General features: G+C 40.9%; 1 protein-coding gene across 8 annotated transcripts in view; it reads left to right on the plus strand.

Annotated features, from left to right (window-relative positions):
• The window catches only part of VWC2L (von Willebrand factor C domain containing 2 like), a 405,818-nt gene that overhangs the window by 192,329 nt on the left and 189,078 nt on the right, over positions 1 to 24,411 (plus strand). For 5 of the 8 annotated variants that reach the window (XM_068196550.1, XM_068196551.1, XM_068196549.1 and 2 more), the window contains one exon: positions 17,719 to 17,845. The exons of the other annotated variants lie outside the window; for them this stretch is intronic. In XM_068196550.1, the coding sequence (XP_068052651.1) occupies positions 17,719 to 17,845 (127 nt within the window). The remainder of the gene's footprint in view (positions 1 to 17,718; positions 17,846 to 24,411) is intronic. 8 annotated transcript variants of the gene reach the window in all.

Consider the following 24,411-nt stretch of genomic DNA (forward strand, 5'->3'; position numbering starts at 1 on the left):
GTGCCTGCCATGGCTAGAAAAAATTAAAACAAAACAGCAAAACAGGGACATATCTAACCTTCATAATTATATAATTATCCCTGCTGCTTAATGATTATGGAGATAGGAAGTTGGAGAAGAAAGGGAGAGGTTTATAATTTGTGGCCAGGATTTTATTCAGCAGCATAGCTCAGGTTGAAAATATGCAGCCAGTTATGTTCTAGCGCAGCAGCCAGTTCCAGGGGTGTTTTCTCAGACAGTAAATTCAGCAGTGTCAAAGTCATTTTGGCAGGATTAATTTCAATTATCCAGTGGTAAATATCATCAGAGATTTACAGCCTGATCTCTGATATGCAAATCAAGCTGAGCGTCATATATCTCATGTAAACACAGGTGGTTGTTTAGCTTTGCAGGCATATGTTCTACACCGCATGTTAAATGCAAACATTGTTATTTATGCCTTGAGCTTGAGAAATTGTTTGCAGCAGTCAGGACAGTCAGAATTGGTTTTCTCCAGCTGATCCATTCTGCACTCATTAGACCAGTTCTCCATTTTTCTCTAGTTCCTTTCAGTAGTACAAAATATGTGGAATTAGGCCAGCAAGAAATGCAATTGCGCTGTCCTGCAGCAGAGTGCAGGGTGAGGAAGTGTTTGTGAATTGGAGCCATTTCTGCTTGTTGTTCCATAATCCATCACTCATTGGTTTTCCTTTTCCATTAACATGGCAATTTTTGTCTACTCACAGAAATTTTTCCCAGAATCGAATTTTATTTTAAAACATGTGTTCACCCCAGTCTTCAGTCATTTCTAGTATCTGTTGGTGCCTTTGTTCAGATGCAAATGTTAGAAGTGACTAATTGTGATTATTGCTGATTCTCCTGTAAAACCTCTAGGACTGTGTCCTGCTATTGAGGTGTTAATATATTCTTTTACTTATTTCCAGACATACAAAAAGAATTGTTGACACTTTTTGCTTCTCTGCAACAAGACTGGACATTTTCACTTCTTTGCCCAAGAGTCAGGTGTATCTGATATTATTTACTAGTTTATATAAATAATTCCTTCTTTTGCTCCAAAGCCCCTATTAAAATTATCTCCTGTTGTGACTTCTCTCCACTTGGTAACTGTTGTTTATAGTTTTGTTTCTTCTCATAAGAAGCAATTAACTTTGGAAAAAGTAGGGTTAGTATTTAAAGAAATCAAGCAGGGATGGATTTTCTTTAACTAGAAGCCCCTCATCAGCTATGGCTTTCCTTGGAACGATACCATGGTATGATACCATGCAACGATGGCACTGCATGTGTTTTATTAGTACACACCGTGCCTGTGTGCAGTGCAAGACATGGTTAAGTTGATTTCAAACTCTTGTTATACTTTGGGGTGGGTTTTTTCCTCTAGTTTTACTGAAGTAATGATTTAACATAGCTGGAGTTGCCAAGTGGACTGGTCTTTGCTTTGTACTATCAAAGCCCAGGGTCTAGCCTGGCTTTTCCTGCCACCCTTGACATTCATACTCTGTTCCTTTTCCCTTAAGAATGGACAGCTTTGAAATGCAATATTTATTCTCAGATGTGTAGGTTTTTTTCACCACACCAAATGCATCCATACCAGGATCCTGAAAAATCACCTCTGAAGGAACCCAAAGATTTTCTAGTTTCAAAATGGAGCTGTAGTCTCACCTTTTGAATCAGGGTGATTGTGTGCAGCCAGTCCTTGTCCAGATACCCCATTTGAGGTGACACGTGCCTGAGTGGCTGCTCGGTGGGACACGAGCCACAAGCTCTTCTGGCCAGATCCCACATTTAATTGATTCCAGTAGAAGTGGAGCTAATCTATTTTCAGAGAAGACAAATGTCCTCCAGGAAATTAGAAGGCAGGTAGAAGAACTCAGAGGAAATGTGGAAGGACCATTTTTGGGTAGTTTATAATGTCTCTCCTGACAGCACAGCAGGAAGTGCTTGCCATTTTGATAAAGGAGAATTCCCTTTGGAATCCTCCAAGGAGCACTGGATAGACAAGCTGCTATTAATCCTTCAAATCAAATCCAGGCCTATGCCCAAGTCTCCAAATTTATAATTATGCTACAATTCCATAACACATTTTTCAGGATTAGGAATGTCTAAAATCTCGTTGATATAACTCCCAGGGAGCCAATTGTAAAAAATCAATTTGAAAATGCGAATTATCAAGGAAAAGATTATATTCAAAGCAGAGCTATTCAGTTAAGGGGAAGATATGGCTAAATCTTCATAACACTGGATAAGATGAAGCTTGAAGTACAAAACTTCACAGGAAGTGTAGCCTGAACTCAATGTTGTAAACTTAAATCACATCGTGGCTTTAGAATGAGACAACATGCATCAATAATGAGAAATGTTTATTATGGTCACATATTTGCAGGTCCCGAAGGCCAAAAAAATCTTAGCTGATGCCCATGGAATGCCTAAGCTGGGCAAGCCGCACCATTATTTACATGTGGTGAAATAAACAAAGAGGTGAAGGGCTTTGCTGGAGGCCATAGGGTGAGTTACAGCTCAAGCCATCATTAAAACCCTGCCTTTCCATTCCTTGGGGATGATAAAAGTATGTCAAGATTAGTTGTCTTCAAGTCTTCCTACTGGGTGAGAAGAAAGAAAATCAGTATTGGATTTTCAGTAATGATGTAGATTCATGAGAAATAGATGTTTATTTGATTATTAATTACTCTGTAAAAACATGACAGGAATTTTGTAACTTCTGCTGAAATATTTGTAGTGGTGGCTGTTGGCTACTGGTCTAGATAAATCCATGTTCTCTCTGGCTCTTACTGGAAGCATCTGTGGCAGTTTAGCCTGTGCACAGGAGGCATATTTGAAGATCTTAGTAGTTAAAGTGATAATTTTTCTTTTTAATTCACAATATCTTGACTTTTTTTTCCTAAAGCATTGAATACACAGAAATGTAAGTGCTTTGCTTTCTGATTTCTGCTACTACAGCTGCACAGCACAGTTTTTGATTAATGAAAGGGGGAAAAAATCAAGTTACTACTTCTTTTTTTAAAAACTGAAGCTGAAAATAGAGCTGCTTTCTAAAATGTCTGAGTTCTGCAGAGATTTTTAAGTAGGCTCACCTGACCTCTATCATAGTTAGCTACATAGTATTTCTTTTATGAAAAGATAGTTGAGAAAGTTGCACTTGATTTACATAAAAGGGTGTATAATTTTCTGATCTCAGAAGTTTCCTTGCTTCCAATGTTTCAGCATTCAGTATGGCTGGAAAAAACATACTAGATGCAACTGTTAGGGGTTTTTTATGTTCTAGTTCTCCTCCTTTAGGCCAGATTTCCTAAATTATGTGTAGTTGGCTGAGAGGCTCCTGTTGGACGGCAGGAAGCTTTATTTGAGCTGGTGAGAAAATGTGCCCCTCTAGAAATTGAACACCTTTTGCTTGGTGTCCCTCACTTGTCCCAACACCTCCTCGATTCCCTGGAAGATACTTCAGGAGCAGGAGGAATGAGGGAGGTAAAACTGAGGCTTCCTTCCACCAAATCTTAACCAGAGCAGCTGGCAGGTCCAAAAAGCTGAGTCTGCTGGGATTGTGTGCACTGGAGGAAGCTCAGGCAATGTTTTTTTCCCTCTGTCCTATTTGCAAGTGTGCAGGTATTATAACCTGTAAAATGTTAGTCAGATCTTGACAGGGTGTTTCCACTGTCCTAGATTCAGAACTCAAATGCAAAGGCTCAGCACTGCAGGCATTCAGCACAATTGAAGGCAGATTACAGTTTTCCACTCCACATCCAGGCTCATTATCCAGATGTTTTCTTTCTCCCTCACGTTACAGTCACTCATTACTGGCAGACTTTCTTTACCTAAGCTGTTCTCCTAGAAATACTGACTTACAGTATCTCCACCAAACCAGAAATTAATTGTACCAACAGAATAATTCAGAGAGCACTGAAAACTGTCAGATAGTATTACAGAACTCAGGGAAGACAACAGCTCATTAAAATTATGTATCTTCATCATCACTCCCACATCCTGTCAGTACCAGTTAGTGCAAATAATACACACACAGTCTGTGATCCGTGATCAAGTGGAGCACTGTCATCCAAAATCCCCCCATGCTGCAGCACAGGTAATTGTAGGTTATTTCTCTTCTTGTCTCCCAGTGACCTAAAAAGAGCAGAAATACATCTTACTATTCATAAGCAGCAATACTCTGACAGGCATATCCACACATCCACCTGAATGTGAATTATTTTGAACTGCTGATGTCTCCTGGTTTGCAATCAGATGCATTGGTCGTTTGATTTCAAAGTAAAAGTCTGCTGTAGTGGATGCCTTAATACATGTAAATTCCTCTTGTAATTTTTTGAGTTCTGGTCCTCTGGCTCCAGGCAGTCTAAAGACATGTCTGTGTATGATGCTTTTTGGTTTTATTTTTCTTCCTTTTTATTGTTTTCTTTTAAGGGTTCAAATGTTACACAAGGTTATTTTCTCTCCCAAGTGGTGGAACTCTAGTTGTGCATCCTGTTAGAGCAAACTCTATTCATCTTTGATTAGCCTCAGCTGGAAAATGAACACAAGTCACATCTTAGTCCTTTAACAATTAATTCTTGCATACAAAAAAGTATCCTGGGTCTTTAATTGATGTTGGAAGACACTGAATTGTGTTTGTACTTCCTTAAAACATAAATAAATACTGATTCCAGCCCAACAGTGATTTCTTTCCTCTGTGGCAGTTTTCAAAAACTTGGGGCTCATTTCTATCCTCACTCTTTACTCTTCCCTAAGTTGTTGGACCTCATACAAGTAACACAGCTTCTCTGGTGCCCTGTGTGGGTTATTCTTTGAGACAGATCTCCAAATCCTCAAGCAGACTGAGAGCTGTAAGGTCTGTTCCCACGTGGTCCAAGTGGTTAAGCCCTTGAATACAGCAGACACAACCCCTCTGACACTTCCCAGGAAAATAAGGGAGATTTTGCCTTGGTGGAGGTGAAGATCAGGATGAAGCAAATAAAAATGTTGGCAATTTCCCTTCTGCACTTCAATATTTTGTAGGTTTTCTGATGTGAATTGAGACACATCATCACACAAAAATCTTGTCCTAGGCTGACCAATATCTTTCCCAGTTAGGAATCAATTCACCTTCTACAAGACAATTTTTATGCATCTGTTTACTGAACTCAGAGCCTGCAAAGGCACGTGTCTGTGGGAAACCTATTAAATATGTATTGGAATTATCCACTTGATGCAAACCCAATGAATTTCTTTATATTTTAGTGTCTCTTTCAAGCATATTTCTGTCACCAACACAAACATTCCAGATAATGGAATCTTAATATGGAGACTGCAGTAAAATGTCAACAAAATTTGTGAATTATTTAATACAGAGCAGACGGCCATGGAGTGTTTCTGTGGCATAAAGGGCACTGGAGGTTGCTGCACACTGGGAACACAGCTCTAGTCACACTCATATCCCTGCTCTGAAATTCAAAGGAAAAAGTAAAAATACTGTGTGTTCTGCTCCTTTAAAAGCCCTTTTTAGATTTATTTTTTTTTAATATCAGGGTTTGTTTCATAGTAATACAGATCTTAGCTGACTTTGGAAGGTTAAGATTGAAATGAGGGTTTGGGGACACTGAGATACTAGGTGTGAAGTTAGCAGCTGGCACTGTGGGTTGATGAAAACCTAATTCTAAGTGTGTCAGCCTTCTGAGTGATCCATATCAGGTTATCACTCATGGCTTGACAGTACTTTGATTACATATTCAGTTGTGAACTGAGTTTTGCTACGTGCAGCTGGAGATTTCAGTAGTCACTAGCAAAGGCCTCTCTTTCCCTGGAGAGCAGTGGATACTCTTCTCACCCAGTGACATTTACTTTGGGTGCACACTGGGATTAGACAGCTGTAATTATATTGATGGAAAATCATGCTCTTAACAGGGAAAGCTGGAACAAAAAGGAAAGTAAACCAACTGTTGACATCTAGGAAAGGCAGAGACTAAATCACTACTCTTATATTTTGTGCTTGTGTTTCAAGTTAATATTTTCCTTCCTCCAGCTGTTGGCAAAGGGAAATCCAGCCCTTCTCCAGCTCTTCTTTGGGAGAATGGGGGTGGTGCATAATCTAAAAATGGTGAGACAGTAGTGGTGGGAGGTATTCCTGGAAAAACAGCTCTTCCCGTTCTGTGTTCCGTGACTGATCTGAACAAACATTCCTGCACCTGTAGCTTCAGTGGGTGGACCAGGCTCTTTATTCTTCACTCCAGCAGATGCCAATTAGAGAACCTCCAAAGACACTGGTTTTGTTGTGGCTCCATGTCTAAGAGCACAGCAAATCCATTATTCATAATACCTTCCCAAGTTCACAAAGCCACTGAATAGTGCTGCAAAACTCCTTAAAGCTGCCACCCACTCAAATCTATTTTATTTGGACAAATAAAGAAACTCTGCACTGAAGAAAACCAATTTGAAAGCACACTGAAATTCATTTTCCTCACTTAAATATTGAAGTGCTTATATTTATTGCGTCTCAGCTTTGTTGTACTGTTTTCAAAAAGAATTTTGCTTGTTTAATAGGTCTAAAGAAGTTTCAGTGAATTTAAAGTGTGGAGGAAAATAAACTTAACATCCAACAAGAGTCACAGTGCTTTTTATGCACATGGGTTGGGATTAAAGACATAAAAGAAATATATTAAAAATAAATTTAAAAATACTAACTTAAAACCAAAAAAAGTTTAAAAGGTAGTTATAAATTATGACGTGCCACTACTGCTTTCTCTATCCTATATAGACTTTAATCACTGTAAGCTAGACCAGCAAACAGATCCTGAAGTAAAATAATGGTGGCGTTTTGATTTGGTTTGGGAGTGTTTGGGTGTAGGGGGTTTGCTGGGCTTGGGTTTGGTTGTTTTTTTGAGAGCTAAAAGCTGATTTGAGTCACTTTTATGGCAACTGTGTGGGCCTAGTTGAGTTCTCTAGATTTATTCTGCTGGCCTCCTGTATAGTTCTTGTTTCCGTTTTTCCCTTTTGTTGGTAGTTTCCCAACAATGGTGTTTTTGAAGAAAGGCAAGAATTCTGTGCTAGTGCAGACCTGGATCATTGTGCAATTTAATGCAGCTCCCAGCAAACAGAAGCCCAAGAGCCACTTCTTGTTCTCCTCAGCAGCTGCTCCCTGATTCTGGTGACAGCACAGAGCAAGCTCTGAACGAGTTCACGGAAAAAGTTCTCCCTCAGCAGCTGCTCCACCCTAACCCTTCATTAATACACCCAGAGCTGGAGCTTTCAAAGAGCACAAGGGGTTGATTGAAAATATGTTGGTGCAGCCACATTGTCACGTGAGAAAATCCCATCATTTGGGCACCCAACAGCTGCAGGAATCTCAGACTCTGCATTGTCCAGGCAGCTTGGAAATCTCATCCTAAATATGTAAATTTATAGAGAATATGACACGATAGAGCTTTATGGGATGAACATAGTAGGCTTTGGTGAGGTATTTTAGGCTTTAGTGTTACAGGAGTGACATTTTTTAAAAGTGTGCTGTTATCCACTGTTACAGACTTAAATTCTTGTTAAAAACAAATATTTCTTACATTGTCTGGGAGTTTTCAGAAGCAGTAGATCAGATCAACCTCACAAAGAAAATGTGTGTTCTAGCATAACTTAGTAAGTTTATCTGTCCTTCTGGGGTAAATATATTTCAAGTTTCGTTTTTCATTGTCACATTTGTTATTTTCTGTGTTGTGTCTCACCAGTCAGTAGTTGTGCATATAATGCCATATTCTTTATTTATTAACATGATTGTGTAGAAGAATGAAATAAATTATGAGAAGGAAGAGAATGAAAGAAATAACAAATTCTTCAGGGTGGTTGGAATGCACTATAAAGGGGATCTGAATGCGGAGTGCAGATGGCTCATCTTCTCCACAATATTTTATTTGAACAGCAAAAGCCTAGAACTGTAAAATAACCTGTTCAAATAGTTCTCACGTAAGCCTTAATATACGGACACAAAAAATGAAATCACTTGACAGTGATCCATCAAAACACACATGTGCTGGTGTTTTTCAAAAGCAAGGACGGATTGAAACATCTGCATTTACTTGTTCAGGGTTAGCCTGAAAAGGCAGTAGTTTTAGAGGAAAAGTTCTTGTAATTAAAAAAAAAAAAAAAAAACTCAAATAATAAGATGATGACAGCTTCATACAGACCGTAGAGCAGGGCATGAGCTCTGCTTTGAGGCCATTTTGTCAGCTGATGTGGTAATTGAGGAGGACCCACTGTCACAGGGGAGAAGCTTTGCTTATTCAGTGGCAGAGTTGCTGAGCAGCAAACACACTTCTTGTCCTGCACTGTTTAATGTCTGCTTAAACGGGTTACAGCTATTTCATTATTACTGAGCCTCTGCTGATCTGATTAGCTCAGACCCCTGAGCCTGGAGGGAGGAGGAGATAATTGTTTCATGAAACAAGACTGTGGGTTTCAATAAGTGATTTCTGATGCTCCTGTCTTCACCTGTCCAACAAAAAAATCCCCTGAGGAAACTTGATTTGCAGAAAGTGCTGAGTGAGGGTAAGAGTCAAAAAATAATCTAAGAATTACCATGTACCTTTCTGAACCTGAGTGTACCTTGCTCCTGGACTGAGGTTTGGAATTCTGGGATAGGTGGCTCGGCTTTCTGTATGTTGCAAGGGAGACACAGGCATTTCCAAGGAGGAGTTGTGTTCTAGTTCCTGACTGAAGGACCGAAACAGCATTTTATTCCATCACTATGAAATACAAGAGCTGACCCTGGAGGGGAACCGCTTCAGATCGTGTCGCCCCAAGTGCTGGGAGCACTGAGCTGCACAAAGCTTTTCCTTTGGCTGATGGAATTTATTTTCTGCATGCAGGCAGACTTGATGGAAAAGTTAGAAGCCATAGCCACAAATGGATGGTTTGATACGTGGGTGTTGATTTTCCTGAGGCAGAGGAAAGAACTAAACCTGGATTTTGAAATATGGAATGCGGGGTGTGTGGTGCTCGGAGAGGGTACCAGTGTGGGACCAAATTCCACTGGTGTGTTACAGATGTTCTGGGAATGGCCAGAACCTTCCCATTAGAGTAGTGTTAACAAATGTATCATTTCTGACTGGCAGCTGGGGTGAGAAGTGCTAATTAAGTCAGGATTACTTTAGATCATTCCCTGGCATCACTCTGTTTGTCACATTTTCAAGCAAGACCTTGTAAATGACTTGGTCTGTTTTGACCAAGCTGAGGAAAAGGGCACTTAAAATCTACATTTTGGATATAAAAGCCTACATCTCCTTCTGTCCCATGACATTCAAAGTCATTTTTGTTGATCTAACTCTAACCCTGGGGAAGTACAGTCCTCGTCAAATGAAACATAATCCAAATTTGAAACATATAAAAATGCATCTCACTCCTGAAAAATTTGGGTTGTAAGTAACAGGCTTCTGTTTGTACTAAAATTGCTGAAATAAGTTACCAAAATTGATTTGGAGCCCAGTTTCAGTGAAAAGTGAGCTTTTGCAGCAGCTGTTGCCATGAGCTGAAATATGCCATGTGCTGCCAACAATCAGCTGTTGAGCGGTGAGACTTTAAAGATACCTTGAAGAGGTGCAGCCAAGCCTACATAGTAAAAGGGACTGAAGAATATATTACAATCTTACAAAAAGACCATAAACCATTCTTAAGTTGAGATTTTATGTTTTACTGTTCTATCTTTCCTTTAAAAAATTAAAGCTTCACACCAAAACCCCTTCATCTAGAATCAGAAAATAATACAAATAATAATACTTTTCACAGAACACTTCATTTGTTCAAAGAAATGCAAGACATTAAAAGACTAAATCTTCAGTGTAACAATGAGCAGATTCATTATTCATGTTTCAAGCCAATAAAAAAAGGAGATAGATTACTGGCAAAGTTTTCACGGCTTCTAATGAAAGCCTAAGTAGAATATTATTAATTCAATAACTTGGGATTTTCACTCACAAAAACATATAAAGCTATTGTCAATCGTATTTAGTATTATCAATGTTTACCAAAATAGATCCTGAGTTTGAGTAGTATTGGAATCAATCAAGCACCAAAAGGTAATTGATTATTTTTCTTTTTTGCCTATTTGTACCAGGGAGTTCTAACCAACCGTGGCACAGGGAGAGTCTTCGTTCTGTAGAGCCCGCCCTACCACTATCTATGTGCACTTCATAAAGAAACAGGGTTAAAAATAAGGTTCCTATTATTTCCCAGGCTGGCATCAGGCAGCCAGGCCTGTGTCCAACACCACAGCAACCAGTGGTGGCCTCAGAACTTTGCGCTTTTTTGTCTGAGAGTATTTTTTAACTCAGTGCCGCATCCTCATGTCTGCCTGGTAGAGGAAGTTTCCACACTCTCAGTAAACACACAGCTTCTACTTAAGTACACACAGTAGAGCTCTGCCAGAAAAATAAATACAGTGTTATAATTGGCTACTTTTCCAGTAATACAAATTGTACTACATTAATTACTAGGAATTGAGCAAATAAGCACTTTAATCCAAAGGTAAGGCATGAAGTTTTGCAACCTTTTTCTCCTGCATTCACAGCACTTTCTTTCAAGGACTGTGATTATTTGGCTGTTATCTAATTTCACTGCAGAATAGAAATCTGACTGGAGCCTTGCTTTCTGCTGGTTAATTATAAATTTATTAGGGGAATTTTGCCAAATGTCCCTCCCTATTAGACCTCACTGAATCAGAAGTTCAAGCTATCAGACTTCATTTAATGTAATGCATTGCCCTCTTTTTCTGTTCTGCATGTGGTTTTTGGTTTTTTTTTTTTTTTTTGTTCTCAGGTACATTCCATTTTCCCTTTCTGTGTATTATTTGCCAAAGAGGCTCTTTCAAGTTATAGAAATGGGATGAAGTAATTTTTAGAACAGCAAAATATGTAAGGAGGCAAGGTCCCTGGAGATGAAATGAATTTCCTACACAATAAAACAGCTTTCCTATCCTGTTTGGGTGTTCCTGTTGACAGAGTATCTTGTTAACAGCACACAAATGCCTCAGGGGTAGGAGGCTGTGCAGGCAGCACCACGGAATGGGAGGGTGTGGAGTGGGAAGGGAAGGATTGGACGAGCTTTTGGCCACCTCCCTGCTGTGGGAAGGCTTTAACCCTCCGGAGGTGCTCTCCAGAGTGAGCCCCAAAGTGCATGGGGCTGGGCTGGGGGCACTTGGTGTGCTCACACCTCGTCCAACAAGAGCCACATTTAAGGACCATCATGTTCAGGCAGTGCCCTTCAGCCTTCTCTTGGAGTTTTCCTAATAGTAGGGGCTCACGATAAGTGTGAGACAGATTTGGAGCAGACTGGAGAGTACCTGGAGGTGTAGGTGCATCCTGTGTGAGCACAAAGCCCAGGGTGTTCCTTCCACCAGCAGGGCCAGCAGAGGGTTGGGACTGCAGTTGCCTCTTGCAGCAGGTGGAATCCCTTCAGCTACTAAATCCTGCTGGCTGTTATTGCAGTTTTCAGCAGGAGCTGAAGCAGAGCTGGTGAGAGTTGAGTCTTTACAAACTGGTGTTAAAGGAAAGCTGCTGTGCTCAGTTCAGCTCCTGAGAAGGGAGGGGAAAAGAGCCTTGCTTGATCTCAGAGAGGAAATCTGCACTCTCAAAAATAAACTGCTGCAGCCTTTCAAAATTTACCAGGCAAGTCAAAAATGTAACTGTTGACATTGACTTATGTCCTGTCAGTGGGAGGATACAATTTGATGCAGTTCAGAAGCTCTGTGTTCTAACAGAACGACTATTTTGCAAGGAGGTCTGAGAAAAGGATGCTACAGGATTTTAGAGCAGACTTACAAACATGCTGAGTCAGATGAGGACTGTTTGTTTATATACCTAGAAAGCACTAATGAAACATGTGTATCATGTCTGGGGTTCTTTCTTCCGTGGCTAAGCCTTCATTGTTGGGAAGCTTTTGCTTTGCTTTTGGCAGAAGGAGGAAGACAAGGACAGAGGAAAGGGAAAAATCACACCCTTGCACTTACCAGTTGAGTCCATTCCCCTTCAGAGATCAGCTTCCTTTTACATGCTCAATTTACTGTGCAGCAGAGCAAAGTGTGAGCCGTCAGGCTCCTGTGGTGCCAGGGCTGGATCTCATCCTGCTCCTCCTGACATCAGTGGCAGAGCTTGTGCTGCTTCCAGCGGGAGTGGGGCATGCTCACGGTGCCCCAGCTCACAGCAGCCCCTGATGGGAGCGAGACAGCAGGGTTTAATACTTAATCCTGCTTCTGCTCAGTGTCAACTTCAAAAGGGCAAAAATTAAAACTATCTGACACCAGATTTCACCAGATTGAGAAACTCGTGAGTAGCTCTACAAACTGATCCTTGCCAGGGAAAGCCTGACTTGGAGCTTTGTTTCAGTCAGGGGATTGCTCCTTGTTTTGCACAGCACTCAGATCGCAGAGATTAAAACGTTCCACGAGTGCTAAATATGAAAATAAATTACACAGAGGAGGATTATATTTGTATTTTCTAAATGTTTCTAAATACCAGAGGAGAAATGTTTGCATTGTCACAGAAGCTGCAGTAATATCTCCTTTAGCATTGCATTTTCCAAGTGTCAGACACTGGTTTGAGAGAGGGTACAAATGAATGTTCACAATTGGAAGAGAGCTCCATTTTCTTAAGCATAGGTAATAATTGAACAAAATGTTTCATATTGACAGCATCATACTGTCATGTATCTTTTCAGAGACAAATGTACTTTCTAGAATAAGTGTCTTCACATGTCAATGTCTCAGAAAATGTGTTACATTTAGTGAAATAATGGGTCAAAAAAAATCACTGTCATAAATGATGGCAAGCACTTTTTACTGAAATACTGGTAGTTTTACATTCTTGACATGAATAATTGGATGTGTCATATGTGAAGCTACCTAGAAATAAAATAGAGGTCATAAAATGTAAAGACATGATAGGATGCATTTATAACAGCATAAACCAAGCTGGCATTTTAATGTCTTAAGCCAGCCCATTTGCTATCCTTGGCCATTGATCTTGGCTGGGAAAGTTCTATGCCGAATTTAAACACATTTTGGAGATAGAGCCATACAATGAGAAAGTGATAGGGTTAGGTTTTGTTAAAAAGATTCTCCTTTTGACTGTTCCAATTACAGCCCAATAGGAGCACTGGAGGCTGGTCATGGTGTGTCTTTACAAATCTTCCCCAGAAATGCTGTGTACACCTTCACAACAGGTGACTTTCTGGTGTAACTTGCCCTGAAAATTGTGATTTCAGCTCACACAGAAGAATGTTTCCCAATAGACATGAGAGAGAGTTTAGTTTAGTGTTTGCTCCATTTGAGAGAGTGGTTTTAGGGAGAGATAGTACAGTTTGGGAGTTCCTCTTTGGGAATTCATTACTTAATGAATTCCTCTGAAGGCATGGAAAAAGGTGCATGGGAGAGGCACTGACTCCAAAGAGCAAGCTCAAAATCTCATTAATTTCAGTTGGCTGTATAGGTTGTTTTAATTACCATGCTTGAACTGAGATTCAGTATGGCACAGCAATAAAATAAGTAATGATGGCTACCTAAGTACTCGCTGAAATGGTATCACCCTCCACTCCCCCAATTTTTCCAAATAGAGCTGAACATAGAAACCACATACTTAAAAAAAAAAAAAAAGCCAAGAAAGGGGGCAAAAAAATCCTGATTCCATAGGATTTCCATCATGCATGTGTGGGGTGTTTTTTGAAACACTTAAGTAGCAGAAGAATTGGCCACATGTTGTCTGCGTCGTGGCTGTGGTTTGCTGTGTGGCTGGCAGTGAGGGCAGGCTGGGCACTGCTTTGTTCTTCCTGAGTTTTACTGGGAAAGAATGCAGGGCAAGAGGGATCTACCCGCTGCCTGTGTTCCCTTTCAATTACTGCACAGTCAATGGAATATCTGACTGGTGCATTTTTTGGCTGCTCTTTTACATTTGTGCAGAGCCTGGGAATATTCACTGAAGTCTTATGTAAGTGGAAATCTTTCATATCTTCTGTTTTCAATGCAGTTTTACTGAAAGCCCTTTGGAATTTGAATGAATCATTCTGAAATGTGATTTTCAAAAGAGAAGTCTCTAGAAATGAAATCTTCCCAGTCTGTTGAGCTAATGATATCAGGATTGGTATGGTTAATTGAAGCCAACATTCCTGGCATAGATGTGCTTCTGGATTAGTATCTGTCCATGTTTATTTGAAACTCTTAGGAAATATCCAAACCTGGTGAGGTAGAATGAAGGCTGATGTATTGATGGACATCATTACCTCACCTGGATTTAAGGGAGAGGAATTGACAGAAAGAAAGAAACCATTGAGGATAATTAGTCCTGCACTACATAGGGGAAGGATGAAGGTTGGAGTGGTGTCAGAGTGAGCATGCAATCTGCAAAATACTGAGCTACTGAGTATCATTTCTCTTGTGGCATCATTTATTGAGAACCTCTTGAGGCATCAAGATTTGTGCAAGTTTCTAACCTGCTGTTAATACATGATCCCCTCTGTCTTCGGAATGGTGAGGCTTATATCCATGAGGCTCTGTGTTCACAGTGGGAAAATACTCAGTGGATGTAGCTACAGATTTATTCTGAAGTAGATAAACTTGTGCCATTGCATAGAAACATGAGCTTCCATGAAAAAAAAACACTACAGATTTATTCAGATTAGATAAACTTGTTCCATTGGATAGAAACATGAGCTTCCATGAAAACACAGGGTGATGATCTACCTTTCATATCAACTTCTTTTGTTGTGGAAAAAAGAACATCTAGATAAACTGTTGCCCTTTCCAACCAGAAGATAGCTGGAAAAAGACAATCTTGCTGAAATTATGTCTCAGCTGGACAGAAAGATGAATTTATTTTATGTAGCACTGGGGAAAGGTTCTCAGAAATATTCAGTCAGTCAGTTATCAGAGTGGTAAATGGGATCTCGAGAGCCAGAGCTCATCAGCGTGCAGTGATAGGGAAGTGGGAAGGAGAGAGGCTGCATCAGGGCTGGGTGTTTGTGTTCCTGATGTTAAAGTGCAAATCATTTCCTTCCCTTCTGCTGCTGTCATGGTCCATCACTTCAGTCCATTTTCACCTTGCTAAGGGATTCTGAATGGGCCTTCCTGCTTTGGCACCTAATTAATCTCTCACAAGCCTGTTCTTGCTGCCTGTCTGCCTGGGACGGTCCAGATCTTACATCAGTGCCTGACAAACAAAATATCTTTTTTTCCTTTAACTGCCTCCCTTTTCCTGTGTTCTTTCACCCCAAGACCAGTCAAGCAGGTTGAAGACATTGTTCTTCCCCAGCCTTTGAAGAGGGCATAGACACAAGATAATAGATACAGGAAAATATCCCCTTTCTTCCAATGGAACCACTCTCACACTGTGGTATGGAAAGCCGTCTATGTTTTCAAAAATGCAAAGTGCCCACAAAAAAAATGCAGCAGGATTTTCCTTGTCAGAAACTGTTCAGCAGCTCAGAGCCTTTACATTGGAACATGCAAGCTGGAAATGATTGGGCACCTTTAAAAAATGGCATTCCTAGGCACAAATAAAAAGTGTAGGATCTGAGATGGAAAAGGCATATTTGTGGTGTAAAACATTGCCATGACGCTGTGAGACAAAAGAATTATTTTACTGAAGTTATTTTTACTGTCGTATATCAAGTGATCGTGAATATCAGGTACCTTGTGCACTGAGTTCTAACAGCCAAGCACTTTATGTCTAGTTTAAAATGAGTCTTGTGACAAAATAATACATGTAGTCTATATAACAGGTAACACTGGGTGTTATAATGTATTATCTGTAATAGAAAAACATAGATTCTGTAAAATGATACCAGTGGAATCTAATATTTCTTTGAAATCTATTTCCTGGATAATATTTCTCCTCAGAAGCTACTTATTTCCCTTCTGCTCTGCCTTTGTGGGGACAGGCTTGGTGTTCAGCACAGGATATCTTTCCAGAATGGCAGATGGAAAAGCACCAGAACAGATCTGAGGCGTCCCTGTGTTAGGTCAGTGCTCAGGGGAGTGTCCATCCCAGCCTTGCAGCTCTCCTGGCCGGCCCCTCACTGCAGACACTGATCTCCTGTGCTGCTGGCACAGAACCAGGAGGAGCTCTGACAGTCTTCTGGGGACATACAGGCAGGGGAAAAAAAGGCAGAAAAATTACATCTTTACTTCCCCCCTGCTGACAGCTTCCTTAATAAATATTGTAAAAAATTTCTCTGTTAAGAGCCACCCAGTAATCTAATTTGCAAGCCCTAGTGATATATTCAGCAGCCAGCTCCGGGGAGGTGTGTTTCTACTGTCAGAATCACATGAGCAGGGAATAAAATTCTGAGCTCTCACTGAAAACTGCAGTAATTTATGATGAGTTGTTGGCTTTTATTTTTTCATACTATTTTTGACTCAGCTGAACAAAGAGGATAGAACTGCCACTGAGTTTACCCTGATTCGTTTTTTTCTACAGTATGCTCCCCTACCTGTGTGTTTTCTTGGCTATAACAATACAAATACTGCACATTTAAGTTTTACATATATCTAAAGAAATCATGGAGTGATGCCCTTATTTAACAATGAGTTCTGTGTTGTCTGATGGGGCATCCTTGGGCTCTTCCTTCTCTTCTCCTCGGCTCCAGTTGAAGGAGTGCTCTGCTCTGGTGCGTACACAGAAGGCAAAGCAAAACCCAAAAAGCTTTCACGAGATTACAGCTGTACAGCCAAGGTCAGGCTGTTTGGTGAGAGAACTGATTCTCCACAGCAATGTCATCATGGTAGTGTCCAGTTTCCTACACTGGGAAAAGCTTCCTGTCTGGAGTTCCATCTGTATCAGGTCCATGCCTTCAGCTGAGAAGGACCAGCAGTGTTGTCCCAGAAATTAACTCATTCAAAGAAAACAAAGCAAAAAGGTGAGAAAGGCAGCCCAAAAGCTCTAGGGTGTTACTACTCAGCTGGGAGAAGTTGCAGTGGCTAGGTGTCTTAAGTCTTGAAAGAGCTTTCAGAACCTTTTCACAGGTAATTCCATCTGAGCTGTTAGTTCATGATGAACACCTTGATTCTTGGGGTGCACCTCTGTTTCCCCACCTCTGCTTTAAGAACTGGGAGCTTACGATGGCCACTGGAGTAGTTCATCCATAGCCAGAGACCTCTCCTTCAGGGAAAAGGGGTTTGGGGTGTCCACAGGGAGAAGACTTTACCCTCAGTAAAGAGCTCCCAGGCACCACTTGCTTTCTCTAAGGCTTTGTGCAGACCTTGAGAGGAAAACCAGGTTGCCAGCACTCACTGGCTTTCTTCAGGGTGCACGTGGGCACAGTCCAATAGATCTCCCTGTGAAAGAAAAGGAATTTCATGTCTATAAAAATGAAATGGTGCTGTCTCTATCCTACCTTTTCATCCACGTTCCCTTTTAGTTCTGCATTAATGAGGTTTTTGAGGATCCACCCAGGGAACACAAAGTGGTGCTTGCATTGTTCCTCCTTAGGATTCAATCTTTTAAAACCCACTTCTCATTTCTTTATACCTTCCTGCTCCAGCCTTCATTACCGGGAAGCAAACACCAATGGGTTGGGTTACGTAACTGTCTCTGTGGTGCAGTCCTTGGGTGAGGAATCACTGTCAATGTTCATTTTTCCAGAGAGTAGCTGGGGAGATGCGCGAAATGTGTTCTTCATTCACCTAAAGTTGTCTGTTGATCATATTACCCTGGCTGGAGTGTGCTGCATTCCTGTTTTCTTCTCTTGCAGTGAGAGGTGCAGATACACTCTGCGTGGCCACAAGGACTCAGTCAACAGCATCGAGTTCCTGCCCTTCTCCAGCACCGTTGTCACCAGCTCCACTGACAAGACCTTGTCTCTCTGGGATGTCAGAACGGTAGGCAGGCTTTGCCTTGGTCTTTCCTGAGTTCAGGCAAAGTAGTGATGTGTGTGACATGAGAAAAATAAAACTGTGTGAAATCAAAATAGAAAGTGAGGGTGATGTGTCGGTAAAATATCCACTAACACACTTGTTATCTTCTGACCAAAAATGTCACCATGAAACACTTCCTCTAGAAGGAATCTGCCTCCCTTCCTCCAGAACTCTGCTGATTCTTCATGGAACATGCGTTATTTTCTCCATAGTACTGACAGAAACTCTGCATGTCTTCCTTTGCTATTCTCTACCTTCCTTCTTTGGAATAGGTAAAAATGGATTGAGTACACTGGAGTGTATTTGTCCCTGCTGCTTTGCAAACCAAATATACAAATCCTGTTCAAGTAGAACATTAGTACAAGGCAAAGGGATTTTTTTTTCCTCTTTCATCAGAAAATCTAATAATTATTGCTGTTTCTCTGGTATGCAGCAACTTTTGAAGTTCTCAAATTAATTCTTCAGTTGATGTTATAGCCAATCTGCATTTCTCAGACAGTGTAAAGGTACAGGATTCCAGCCTCGAATGGAGAAGGTTGTATTCATAGAAGGGATTTGAGAAGAAGCAGGCAGAGCTGTTGCTGTGGATTAAATGGTGTTGTCATCAGAGCTGTACAAACACAGGATAGGAAAAACTGCCATGGAAATCACAGTGGAATACCTGAGATGCCCATTAGGCAATTTCTATCTATGGATCATAGAAACAGACTGAATAGAAGGTCATTTAATAATAATAATAATCCTGGTAAGAAAGCACAATGAGTTAAAATGAAACTAGTCAAGATTCATTATTCCTAAATGCATTGGTTTTTAGTAATATTTGATATCCAAATATGAATAATTCAAAAAGAGGAAAAAATTATTGCAATACAAGCCATAGTGAAATGCTTAATGGAAAAATAGATTTCTGCTTTGTTTTGTTTTCAATAAATCCTACAAGGAACTTTATCTCGCAAATATCTCAGTAATCTCCTGCTCATAGCAAATTAACAGAGTCATCAAGGAGTTTTCCTTTGACAAACATAAGGAAAAAGCCTCTATATTTACTCACCGATATTGTTTTTCAGCTTTGGGTAATTTTGCTAAGATAGGAAAGACCTTTTGTGAAAAGAAAATGTTGTATATGGCATTTTGTTGTGTATTCATGCTGTTGAATTTTTTCCATGTCCAGTGGGAAATCTTGCGGGTTTGGGATAAATGCTCACAGTGAAACCTCACTTGAGGTGGTGAAATCCCTGTGAAGATGCCACCTCCCTCTAAATGCTGAATGATATTAAATGTTCCCTCCAGAAAGAAGATGAATTATTTTGTCCCATTAATTTGGAATAGAGTATTTTCTCATCTCTGTGAGATCAATTAGCATTAAGGAGTACATTTAAGATACTTCTAATGAAACATGAAAACCACACTGAGGTTTGTTTTCTCATAAATGAGATTCCTATTGCCAATCACATCTTGCTCTTCAATCATTAAGTGCAGTCAGCTCTTTATTATTAAAGATAATGGATACAGAGAACTGTAAGTCAGAGCAGTGTAAGTTGAATGGACAATGAGCTCTGGATTTGGGGCAGGATGGAACATAAATCTTTGTAATTTCTAAGGCAGAACTCCAATGCAGCCTGCAGACTTTGGAAACACAGGGTGTTACTTTTCCTCTTTTTTTTTGTTTTTTGTTTTTTGTTTTTTTTTTTTTTCTAGATAACAAAGTAAATCCATCCAGTGGTTTAAAAAAATCTTCATCACATTGACTCTAATTTTAAACCTAAGGGACATGTTGTTGCCTATAGGAAAGTGAGACCAGAGAAAGATGAATTGCACTTGTGGCTCTTTCCAAACACTGCGGGAGAATTACACCTTTGGTGTTGGATTTGGGCAGGAACCACGCTTGTGCTGTGCCAGACATGCAGTAGATCAGATGTGGAGACCCAGGCTGCAGTTCTCTGGTGGGAATTTCTTGCCAGTGAAGCTGATGGCTCTGGTGCCAAGATAAGCTGTGGAATTTATTCCTCTTTGTGCCAGTTTCATAGAAAGACAAGCGTGTTCTGGCTTTTCACCAGAACAATTCCTCACTGACAAATCAGGGAAAGCATTTCCACTCATGAATTGCAAAGTGTGTCCAGTGATGAATGTGAGAGGTGCAGAAGAGCCCCTGACCCCCTGAGTACAAGTTCCCCTGCCTGGGTTAATTCCTGCCATGATGAGGGACCTGCCACTCCTCTGCATCTCCCACGGCCTCAGGAGCCATTTCTTGGGACTGCTCACAGTTGTCTCAACATCATTTGAGCCAAGCTTGAACCTCTGCTCTTTTTTCAGACAGGTGAGATACCAAATATTTATACACTTAAATAATTAAAGAGAAGGGAAGGAAAAATACTCACATTTTTCATTCCACATGTTTGAAATGTATTGATTTAGTAACTATCTCATGTGCTTTCTGATTTTTGAAATGTCAGGTTTTATAACTGGATATTTCATTTTTGAAAACATTGAGGAGAGACTGTCATTTAAAAGGCAGCTGTCAGTAGTAATGCCCTAAGGAATGCGTCCAACAAGGATTTGGGAAGAATTCTGTGTGTCCTTAGCAGGACAGGCCCATTCACGTCAGTGACACTGTTCTTGTGAACGGAGTTCAGCACACACAGAGCTCTGTAAAAAGTCACACTCATGCAACGCTCTATTTCTATTCCAATTTTTGAAATAACAAGCATTTGAGATACTGTTTGATAATTCGTGTCCATTTTGGTCTCTACTGCTCACTAGTATTCAAGTTTAATATTTTAGTTATCCTGGATATATTTCTTTATGCAGTGCAGCTCAGTGATTTAGGACGGGACCTGGTTTTTCTGCATTGGGTTCGCAGAAGATTGCTGCGTAACACAAATAAAAGGATCCCATCCCCACCCCACTATCAAACTAATACCTCTGACATTCAGGGAGGAAGGCATCAAGGATGTCAGCTTTTTCCTATTTGGGTCCAAGATGCCTTGAGCAGGGCTAAGGCAGCACAGCAGAACAGTGACCAGATGCCAGTTCTGGCTCTGCACATCAAATTGTGTCCTTGTCAGTAATTTGTGGGCTGAAAGCAGAACCAAAAGTTAGAAGATCCAAGGTAGTGTGGTCCTTGATGAATAATGCAGGTGCCAATCTCATAGGAAAAAGGAAAAAAAACAGAATGAAATTGCCCAAAATCCTGCCTGAACAGCGACAAGAAGCTCCCAGCAAAAACCTGGCTCTGGGTATTTTCCTCCTCAGAGACTCCTGCAGTCTCTCCTTCTGGGAATGCAGGCAGAGCCTCCTTTCAGGCTCCTGCAGGGATAGCTGTGCATGGCTGTGGAGAAATGGGATCTCTCAGCCCCTGGGAACGGTTCCTGAGTGTGGTGCACCACACTTCATCCAGCAGGGCAGGCTGGGGCTCGGGGGCTGCGCCACACCCCGAGGAACTCATTCGGAAGAAGCAGGGAAGGGGAAGAGGCTGCTGGGGGCTTCTGCAGGGTAATATTCTGTCTTCAAGTGTGGCAGTGGATAAAAGAGGTTCTTAGGCACAGTCCTGTTTAGAGCAGAGCAGTAGTTAATAATTGCAGCTCCTGTTCTCCAGTGTCTGCTTATCGTGGTGTGCTAATGGCTCTTGAACGCTAGCCGAGTTTGATGGAGTTCCCACGCAGCTGGGTCTGTGGGAAGCCGCAGGGAAACCCAAATGAGGGTCCCACCTGGAGCGGGGAGCAGCAGCCTCAGCAAGCCCAGCACCGTGTTCCGAGGAGTTACTGAGATGTTACTGTCGAGCTTCTGCCCGCTCTGTTCTTCCTTGGCTTTTCAATTTGCCCCACGGAGGTCCCAGAATGATCCATCTGTGCATGCAAAGAAACAGCAGAGTAACCCCCAAGAATCTGGGGGTGGCATTTGCATTCTTTCCTTTGTAAAAGGGCTCTGGCTGAAGGCACGTGTGTCGTTTGAGCACAGTGGCCATTTCTCAGGGCTTTTCACTCCGTGTCCTACCAGAGAATAAATACATCCATGCACAGGGCAGTTTCTGAGCTGTTGGCTGAGGTTTCCAGCTGTGCCGCAGCATTTTAATGATGAGCTCTTGGCTGCCTGTGTGCTTCATATGGATGTAGAATAATTACAAGGATGCTGATCTAAGCTGCAGCCTTGCAATTTTCTCCTTCACAATACTGCCCATCCTCTCCCACCCTGGGCTGTCTTTGGCCTGGGACAGCCTTGCTGTGGTTCCTGTTGCAGCTCAAAGCTGGTTAACTTTTGGTTAAATTGGGAAATTGTTCCAAACTTATAATTTCCTTAGATAAACTTTTAAATTTATTCTCTTCTAATTAAATTATCTTTTAGACCACTAACTTTCCAGTGTTTATTGTATCGTTATTTAGTCATTTCTAAATTAGTTATTCCCTTACATATCCTATTATAGTTTTTTTTCTTCCAGTGAAATATAAACTAGCGTGTAGACATTTTGCTTTTCAATATGGATTTTGTCAGAACATTTTTGTTAGTAGACTTAAAGCACGTGGAAACACCCAGATCTTTTCAGGGATTCTGCCTATCTGTGGTGGGGGTTTCTTTGCCAGTGTCCCTTTGGAGTGGTCATTCACAAGGTAAATTCAGGAAAAATGGCAAAGTATTTAAGGATCAAGTGTATGAGAGACGCATTAAGCAGGCAAAAGGGAGTGATTTTAAAAAGCAATCTGGTTGTCTTTATAATTTTTAGCCTATTTCAGTTGATTTATCCCCAAGTAAACACCTTGGGCACAAAATCAGAAGTCAGAATCTCCTCAGAGTATTGGATTTGTCAGTTTTATTTGAACTCTTCTGAACTCCTGAGGAATGAATTCACGAGCTGAGTGGATAGACAGGATGGGTCATTTAAAAAACCTTTGACAGGCAGTTTAAGGTCCAAATCAATCCTCTTCAAAAGTAGGTCAAAGATTGAAATTGTCAGTATTGGTGACAAAGAGCTCTTCCATGCAAACTCCAAATCTCCCAGTGCAATCGAATTATGCTGCTGTAAATAAAGGATGTGCAAGGATAAGTCCAGTTCCTGGCATGAAGTGTAACAAATTCTGTGTTCCTGATTCTGTGCATTTGTAAATAATGGCTTCATATTTTAAAACTCCCTGTCTTAACATGAAAAGGAATTTGAGTCACGGTGAAATATGAAATCAAGAACAAATAGTTATGAATACGGATTATGTTTTCTCCCAGAAGTAGTATCACAAAAGACAAAAGTAAAACTCAAAAAGGTTTATGTTAAATCTGTTCGGGATGCTTTCCTAGAGACTGACTGCCAATTTTTGAAAAAACAGAAATATAACTGAGGAAAAAAGTCAAGATTGCTTTCTAATAATGAAAAACAATTGGGAAAAAAAGAGCTTGATTTGGTCAATGTAGTTCTTAAAAATGCTACATTTTGACTATTTAGCAAAACAACTTCAGTGAAAAAGGCAGATTGCAATAAAATATTTCAAATAATGAACATATAAGTGCAACTTGGATCAGTTGACCCAGATGCAAGCAAGAAAATATCCAATGTTCTTGTTTTGCTGTGTTTTTTTTTCTTCCTGAGAAGCAGGAAAACCACTGCCCTTCAAACTGTGTGTGGCTGCTCTCCCCAGGATCACCCTCACACTGAAACTATGTCTTTCCCTTGGACCAGTTCCTTCTTTGTCTTGTCTTCCAAATGAAACCATTAAATCGACAGTTTAACAAACTGTATAATCAGCTGATCCCACAGGCTTTTTCCCCTGTTAAACTAGGTTTAAATCAGACTAAACCTTTTAGAATCAGACAGGTTGTTCTGCAGAGCTCAACAGTTGGACTTGATGATCTTAAATGTCTTTTCCATCCAAAGCGATTCCATGATTCTAAAGCTCCAGGTGAATTTGTGGCCCTTAAAGGGTTATAATTGTTTTATTAAGCTGTTCCTGTTCACTGCTATGCCCAGTCCTGTCCAGTGCATATCAGAGTCCTGTTGCCAGTGGGAATTCAGCCCATTAATGAGCTGTCTTCCTCTGCCTTTACCCCAAAACATAGAAAAGCTACATTTTTCATTTCAAAGGGAAGTCTTTGAGAGGAGAAGACAGTTCTGTGTGTTAAAGCTTAAATCTCCAGCTGGACTTGCAATTCATGTGAAATGTATAAATGGCAGTGAGGTTAGATTAAAGTAGCACTTTCCATCATGATATTCGCAGTCATTTAAGCTGCTGCTGGAGAATCACAGAATCTGCTGAGCTGGAAGGGACCCACAAGGACCATCCAGTCCAGATCCTGGCCCTGCACAGCACCATCTCCAATCCCACCCTGTCCCTCAAGCACTGCCCAAATGCTCCTTGAGCTCCGGCAGCCCTGAGGCCATGGCCATTCTCTGGTGAGCCAGTTCCACGAGCCCCAGGATCCTCTGCAGCCGGATGCTTTCCTTCCTGTGCAATCATGGTTTCCCCAGGGGCTCTTGCAGGAGTTTCCTCCAAAGTCTGCACTCTCCAGAGCAGGCTTCTTGCAGTGCAGCCCAGCCTGGCTTTGGCTTA

This window comes from Anomalospiza imberbis, chromosome 7 (genome assembly GCF_031753505.1).
Source record: "Anomalospiza imberbis isolate Cuckoo-Finch-1a 21T00152 chromosome 7, ASM3175350v1, whole genome shotgun sequence".
In the NCBI taxonomy this organism is placed as follows: domain Eukaryota; kingdom Metazoa; phylum Chordata; class Aves; order Passeriformes; family Viduidae; genus Anomalospiza; species Anomalospiza imberbis.